This window comes from Lissotriton helveticus, chromosome 12 (assembly GCF_964261635.1).
Source record: "Lissotriton helveticus chromosome 12, aLisHel1.1, whole genome shotgun sequence".
Taxonomy (NCBI): Eukaryota; Metazoa; Chordata; class Amphibia; order Caudata; family Salamandridae; genus Lissotriton; species Lissotriton helveticus.
Window position 1 is genome coordinate 835609740 of NC_136073.1, and position 8085 is coordinate 835617824.

General features: G+C 48.4%; 1 protein-coding gene across 1 annotated transcript; it reads left to right on the top strand.

Annotated features, from left to right (window-relative positions):
• The first annotated feature begins 1234 nt into the window (after positions 1–1234).
• On the top strand, positions 1235–6160 carry LOC144799324 (acidic leucine-rich nuclear phosphoprotein 32 family member D-like). Its single transcript, XM_078670572.1, has 7 exons — positions 1235–1518; positions 3038–3187; positions 3718–3840; positions 4256–4451; positions 4610–4713; positions 4897–4924; positions 5206–6160. Exons 1-7 carry the CDS (start codon positions 1465–1467, stop codon positions 5304–5306), a joined length of 756 nt encoding a protein of 251 aa, XP_078526698.1. The 5' UTR covers positions 1235–1464; the 3' UTR covers positions 5307–6160.
• The last annotated feature ends 1925 nt before the right edge of the window (positions 6161–8085 follow it).

Sequence of the window (8085 nt, forward strand, 5' to 3'; positions counted from 1 at the left end):
ATAAATAAAGAAATGCACCTAATTTGGTCCGTGTCCTGTTAATCTTTGGCGTCCTACCTGGCATTGAATTGGATGTTCGGAATATATATATATATTATTGTCTGTCCGTGGCTGAATTAAACACCCGTTGCATTTACCCCCGTGAGTGCGTTATCGTTTGTGAGCGAAAGGGAGAACGATTGAAGCTGCCATATATATATATATATATAAACCTAGACTATTATTACTATTTGCCAAAGTTATGAAAAATGGAGGGGTTGTAAGTAATTTGTTGTTCTTATTGTTATATATGTTGAGTGCAAGGTGAGGTGGGAATGTGCCATTTCGGTCAGTAACCCTTCCTTTTAAAAATTACATTTGTTATGGTCTAATCGTAAGGATTTTAAAACATCCCCTCTCATAGTTCGTAGTTCAGTTAAAAAAAATGTCCATCTAGAAACAGAAATGTAAAATATATATATAGCCTAGCCCCTCAAGAGTTATTTATCAATTATGAACACAACACTACTTAAGAGCATGTGGAAGAATCGTGATGGAAATACCGTACGTCAATTAATAAACTCTCGTGCAACTGTACAACACAAACATCTTTACAGTTAACCCCAGAACATGCTCAACTCCTCAAAACTGGTAAAAAAAACTAAGATACGCATCGTGAGTTTAATGCTACACGAAGTTAAGATGCAGCCAACAATATTTCGACTGAGAACATAAGATGGGTGGCGTTCTTTAGGAGAGAGCGAACACCCGTAATACCTGATGGACAGGAAACAATGGCGCGTGCCGAAAAGAAAAGAATTAGCAGCATACAATGTGCAAGGGTACTACTACTGGCCGAAAATAAAAGTCCGTTTGAAATCAGTGCAAAAACTTTGCGCACTTTACTTTGCCAACTTTTGCTTGGTAAAAGTGGCAAGGATATAGCCTGAGCCGGGAGGGAAGACATAGTTTATCGTCACCAGGGTAACGTCTTAAAGAACCGTGAAGCTGACTTCTTGCATCATGGAAGTCAGCCTCTTGCGTCCAGCGGGTTCATTGATTGTGTGCAGGGATTCCTGGGAGGCCACATGAGAGGTGCCTCCTCTACAGAGGCTGTGTCAGGGCACCCCTCAGGGTCCCAGTGGTGGGCGCATGGCAGCGGTGCCCTGGCACACAAGGCGGCCATGTCTGCCAGCGCCTCGAGGGGCGTCCCTCTTCCTGCAGCACAAAGGCGCGCGAAGGCGACGTGTTTACAGCGCGCGCCCGCCTTGCCGCCTGCCGCCGCCAGGAGGCGCTGTGCGCGCGGACGCCCCCCGGCTCCCTCCCGCCTCCCTCCCGCCTCCTCCCTCTTTTGTGTCTTTGGCGCCTTCTCATATAAAAGAGAAGTAGTTGCGGCATTTCCTTTTCCACTTTCTGCCCCTTTTTCGCCCGCCCCTCGACCCGTGCGGACCGCCAGCTCGCTCCGCGCCCTCGCCCCGAGACGAGATGGACATGAAGAAGAGGCTCAACCTGGAGCTGAGGAACAGGAAGCCCGGGGAGGTGAGGCTGCGGCCGTGGGGTGTTTGGGGCAGAGGGCCGCCGAGGGGACGAGGTGGCCCGGGTGGATGGGCCCGGCGGGTCCTGACGGGAGGGAGGGTGGTGATCTCCCGGCGCGCGCGGAGCCGGCTCCGCTTTTAAAACTTGGCGGCGGCCTGCGCGTGCGACGGGACCACATGGCTCTGAGGGTGCGCCGCGCGCCCGGAGGGTCCACTGTCCGGGGTGACGGCGGGCCCCCCGTGTGGTACCCCGGACCGGTGCAGCCGGCTGCGCTCTGCACGGGGAGACCCTGTGGGGGTGCCGCTCCGGACCCAGCTCCCTGGCGCCTCCATTCCCTGCAGTGCACAGCAGCGCCGGGGGTGCACACGTGGCCGCCGTGTGCGTGGAGTGCCCGCACGGCGGCCCGAGCCCCGCAGCGCTGACCAGGAGCTTCCACTCGGGGCTTCGTGGCCGCGGAGGGAACTTTCCTTCGTGGATCTAGTCCAGGAGCCAGGCTGCCCCAGTGTTTTGTATACTCTGGGCCCCCTGTGTCTGGCGCTATGGTGGAGCCCGCTCAGCATGCGAGGCGCGCACCAGGATGAGACTGCATAAAGGCGCTCCATGCTGGAGATGCGGCTCCGGGGAGGGGGCCCTGCGCGCTCGTGGAGGGAGCCATGGGGCTCGCGCGCTTCTCCAGGGGGTCTCTGGCCGCACGGTGCCGGTGATCGGAGGGGAGATGGGTGCCACGGGCTTAGCCGTGGCCGATGCCTCCGTGGGGTATGATGCATGCTTGTGGGCTCGGGAGATGCTGCCTCCCCGGCATACGATAGGTGTACACGGGCAGTGGCGCTGTAGAGCCGTGTTGAGGACGCGATGCCATGTTGGGTAGGTTTCTAGCTACGGAACCTCTACTCACTGTCTTTTCTGGAGACGCGACACTAAATATTCGAATATATTTTAAGTCCCGGTTCCCATCCCGACTCGGGGCAGTCTCACCAAAACGTTTGTCTTAAGTATAAGTCGTAATAAACAGATCTCCCTTTTGAGTCCGGGAGACGGTGAAGCCGATGTGACTGAATTTCTAAAAGCCAAGACTAGCTCACGGCTGGATTCAGGTGAACTGTAGTCTGCTGCTGATATGGAGTACGACACTGTTCACAGCCCTCCCTTTCCGTACAAGTTTGTCAACTGCTAAAGCCTGTTTTGCCACGCTCTCTGATCACAAGGAGCTGTCTGCTTTAGTCGGTCGCTGCTCAGCGAGATGTCCGGTTGATTAAGCTATGTGCTTTGAGTTCAGTAGAGCATTCCACGTGGTTTAAAAATCGGCACCTATTTTCATGGTGGCCTTTGTATACCGGTCTATTTTAGCAGCTAAACAATTAAGACTAACTCCCTACCTTGTCCAAGTGATGCGTTAGTATAATAAAGAGGTACGTGGCCCGCCGTAAGTTCCTTAGTTGGCAGAGTAGAGCTAGCATGTTACCGGAGTGAGTGAGGTTTGGGACATTTAGGCCTTCCTTCAATCATGCTGTCTTTCCTACAGGTTAAAGAGTTGGTGTTGGACAACTGCCGGTCAGATGACGGGAAGATCACAGGGCTCACCCCGGAGTTTGAGAACTTGGAGTTCCTCAGCATGATCAACATTAACCTGGTGTCGGTGGCGAACCTCCCCAAACTCCCAAAGCTGCGGAAGGTAAATACAGGGATCGGATGGGTGGCTGGGCAGTGGGCCATGCCAGGTAACTTGATTCAATGTCATGGTACTGGTGGGTTATGTTGACTGACCTTTAAAGACCACCTGTAACTTTTTCTGAAATATGGGTTCAGAGTATACTTTAAGAAAAAGCGCTATATAATTCCAAACCTTTTTCCCTCTACTGTCCTTCTCAATCCAAGTAACTGACATATCCACCACTCAAAATACTTTAATATTTCCACTATACCAATTCACTACTGATCTATTATGAGTTCTTCAGTAGCGTGCTTCTTGCAGAAAAAGCACTTCGACGTCTCAGGTAGTGAGCGCTATGAAAATATAATGCAATCAATATAGTGGGGTTTTAATTGAGGTGCTTAATGGTACTTCTGTTGTCATAAGTATTTGTTACAATCCTTCACCATTGACCAAGGCCCTTTATTAAACCAAGATCGGGGTCAAATTAACAGCACGTAGTTTCCTTTTCTAGCAAGACTATTTCAATGTGTTGTCTTTTTATGGCCTAGTTGGAGCTAAGCGATAACAGGATCTCCGGGGGTCTGGAAGTCTTGGCAGAGCGGACGCCAAGCCTCACACACTTGAACCTGAGCGGCAACAAAATCAAGGACATCAATACATTGGAGCCTCTGGTAAGTGCAATAGCGCGCGCCCCTCCCAGCACGGAGGTGGTTATGGAATGGGGGCACGCTGTTTGTGCACCCCGACCGACTTTCTGTGCACCCCGACCGACTTTCTGTGCGTACAGGTGTAGAATGGTTTAGGAATGCCATCGGCGGTGAAACTCAATTAGCATAAAATAACTATTTGTACTGCACCCAGATAATACGGTTTGTTTTTGGCATGAAACGTTCAACATTTTATTAGAAGGCAGAGATGGCCCCGGGCCGTTATTGACGCAGCCACCCTATGGATGGCATCCATGTTTGGGCAGTAGTCTACCTAAAGGCACCAGTAATCCGAAAGTCGTCTTTTATTTAACTGATATGTAATTTTATTTTGTTCCTACACTAGTATCGCGAAGTCACCTGACCTTTTTCTTTGCAGAAAAAACTGCCAGGACTGGACAGCTTGGACCTCTTCAACTGTGAAGTGACCATGCTGAACAGCTACCGAGAGAGCGTGTTCGACCTGCTCCCGGCGCTCACATTCCTTGACGGCTTTGATGCCGATGACCAGGAAGCCCCCGATTCCGACCCGGAAGGAGATGGCGTGGATGATGACCTGGACGAGAATGGAGAAGGTATGTGCAGTAGGCGAGGCTGACGCAGATTCATGTGGAGTGTGAACCGGTTGTAACCAGGGTCCAGCACAGGGTCTCCCACAGTACACCCTTCTTGATAACTTGCTGGCTTTATAGACATGTGGTAAACTGACATTTTCACTCTCGCTGTTTCATAGAGGGCGAAGAGGAGGAAGAAGAGGATGAAGACGAGTTGGATGAAGAAGTTATTGACGAGGAGGACGAAGATGATGACTTGGACGGGGAGGAGGAAGAGGACGAGGTAAGAACCTTGCGTAATGCGACTGCCCATGAAAATGATCTACTTCTGTTGACACCACTTCTGTTCCCTCACGGTGTGGTCATGCAGAGACTGCGCGGTCTGCCACCGTATACGATTTTGCGGGGAGGGAGGGTGTTTAAAATGGAAGGAACTTTTTGTTAAAACCATCTCTTTTCATTCTAGGATGAAGACGAAGATGATGACGAGGAAGGTGAGTAACAGCCTCTACTGTCACGGCGGTTTTGGCGACCACTCGCATTAACCTTTACAGGGAAGGTGGGGGGCAGCGGCAGCTGCTACTATAGACAAACGCGGCTTCACTTTCAGCTGCAAGTGGAAGCGTCTGCGAGATGCGTGCACCTCAAAGAGGAGGAGGGGGGGGGCTGGCTGTGAGGGGCGAGGTATCCTGGACAGACTGTAGGCCTCTGTTTATTTCATCGCGGTGGTGCTTGTAGTTCGCGGCTCTGCATTAACCTCGGATTTCTTTCTCAGATACTCCCCAGGGTGAGAAGAGGAAACGGGAGCCTGCGGACGAAGGAGATGACCCCGAAGACGAGGAGGATGACGACGACGACGAGGAGGACGATGAATAATGCGCCCCCCAGAAGTCTATGAATTTTCCAGACTGTGACTTTGCTTCTCAAACGGAGTGTGCGGGTGTCCGTGCCCCACCCCCTTGTAACTGCTATGTAAAGATGGTTTATTTTTTTGGCCCCTTTCATTTGGAGTGTAGAGTTAGTTTGGGGGAGAAGGATGGGCTATATCCTTCCATGCGTTTTATTTTTTATCCTGACCAAAGTTTGCCACCGTAGTTTTCACCATCTCTCTCCACCTGGGACTCTTGTGCTGGCAGATCTAAACACCAGTCTTCACTTCAAGAACTAAATGCTTGTGACCTTGTGGGGCATCCCCTTTGGACTTGTGCAATCCCTTGGAGTCCCTTTCAGCTGGCTCCCAGCAGCGGTAGTGTTTACAGCAGCATGATGGTGTGCCCTCAAAGCAACTGCTGAAGCGCAAGCCATTCATTTGCTGAAAGGATTATTTGGTTACCAACCAGACACCCGCTGGGCACAATCCGGGACGGTGACTACTTTTAATACCAAAATACCTCATGTGAGCAGTAGTTTTACATGGCCATCATTGGGAGGGGGGGAAAACGCCGGTGCCATTTTGTAAGCTACCCTGTGTTCCACAAGGACACCTAGTGCTGTAAGCCGCCGTGCTTTTTATGAAAATTAAAATGTATGGGTGCTTCCCACTGGGATAAATGAAACTAGGGCTGTCTATCTAAGTGGAGTTTTTATCCTGTTTTAAAATTGGCTATTTCAATCTTATTACGAGGTGATCCTGTCACATGCATCAGTTTTTCGTCCCTCAGAATTCTAGGTATACAGGTGAATGCCCCAATCAACCCATGACGTGTAAATAAACCTTTCTAATTTTCAAATTGTCTGCAGCGGTGAGCTTGTATGTTGATAGCTTGCAGTAAGGAACTGATTCCTGCTGCATGGTGAAGCTGTTCTACTGCCTTTAAGGCTGTACGCTATATCAGTTTGTATGTGGTGGGTTTTGGTGTGCTGGTTCCAGCATAACTTATCCTTTTTGTGCTGTTGGACAGAAACCATATGGGGCACATCCCAAAAGTTTCTTGCTGCTAGCTTGTAATAGTTTCGAAATTTGAAGTCTTGGCGGTATATTCAGTTAATACTATTATGTTACTTGAGCTTGAACAGGATTCCAGGCAGTATTGTATTTTCAGAGTTTTTCTTATGAATTCCTTATACGGATGAAGACCGTGCACATCAAGTTAGAAACACAATGTTAGACTGTTGCTTCTGATATGGCCGCATACGTGAAATGTGCCCAGTTGCCTACATTCTAGCCCTTGTCTACTTAACGGTAATCCTTTTATATTTTACCTGGGATGTATATGACCTGCTGTAAAGGGAAAGGATGTGAATCATTTTTTGTTTTGTTGTACATCTCTTGTTCCGCTGCCCTGCAAGTACGGCTACTTGGGCCTAATGTCCCAAGTGTTACCTGTAGCCCTCTTTAGCACCAATAAAACCCCAACAATTTTTTTTTTGTGCCGTATATCTTCTAGTTCCAAGCAGCTTCACTTAAAGCGGCTTTAGGAACTTGTAAATGAACTTCCTGGCTGTGCACTCTGCATGAGGTGGATATTTAGGTTTAGCGTTTTGAAGTATTGGAATAGGTTGATTAGTTTTTTTTGGTTATTTGTGGGGGTGCTGGCTATCCAATCTTAAAAGGCAACTTGTAGCACTGGTCAATGTCTAGGTTTGCTAAAACTGGTTTCACTTCAGGAAGACTGTGGTTTTTACACTTATAAAAAGGTTGCAGATTTATCTGCCCATCTCCTTTCCCCAAGCCCATCCTGGCCAGATTAACTCTGGAAGAGACTGTTAACGTGTATAGGGATAATATGCAGAGTTGTATTGTAATTATATAGTGCTTACTACCCCATAGGAGGTGTCAAAGCTTTTTTCTGCAAGTAGCGCGCTACTCCGGGACCAATAAAGGATTAGTGTTGCATTAGTATAGTGAAACATGCAAGTACATTTGTAAGTGGTGGATAGGTTAGTCAGTTAATTGGATTTTGAATGATAGGAGGACAAAAGTTTGTATTTATATAGTGCTTGTTGATGCATGCTATTCAGGAAGCCTACAAATAATTTGTGGTGAATTAATATAGTGAAATATGAAGTAATTTCAGTGGTGGAGATTAGTCAGTTACTTGATTTGAGAAGGCTAGCGAAGAGATAAAAGGGGAAGAAAGATTTGCATTCATAAGCACTTGTTACCCCTGATGGGTGTTGAAGCACTATTAAGATGGTAAGATTGTTGTATCTAGGTTTTTTGCTTATCGGTCCTAATAAATGTTTTTAAACTGTTTACGAGAGCTTGCCTTTAACATCCATATCTGGTCCATCTATGTGACAGTAAGTCTTGCAAACAGTTCGGTTCCTACGCTTTAGGTTGGGATTTTCAGAGTAGTGTTCTTACTTGAAAACACTACCTACGTAATTGAACCTGCATGTTGGTTGCTTTTCACTAGGCTAGAAGTCTGCAGTGTATTGTGTTCTAGGCATAGCTTCCAACATCTATTGGGCCTTGGTTGTTATTGCCCTGATCCCTTGAGAAGCCCTTGTCTTGGGATGTAGGCACTATTCAAATGAGGACTGAAGGATGCACTGGCCTCCAGGCATGATGAGCCACCGCCTCCTAAGATCACTTTATACAGCTGGGATCTCATTGGGTTTATTTTGTGGGGAGACTGGGGCTGGGAGCCTTCCAACAGTTTAGAGCAGAAATGTCTTGTCTCCTTTCTGCTTTCTGGGATGGGGTGCTTAG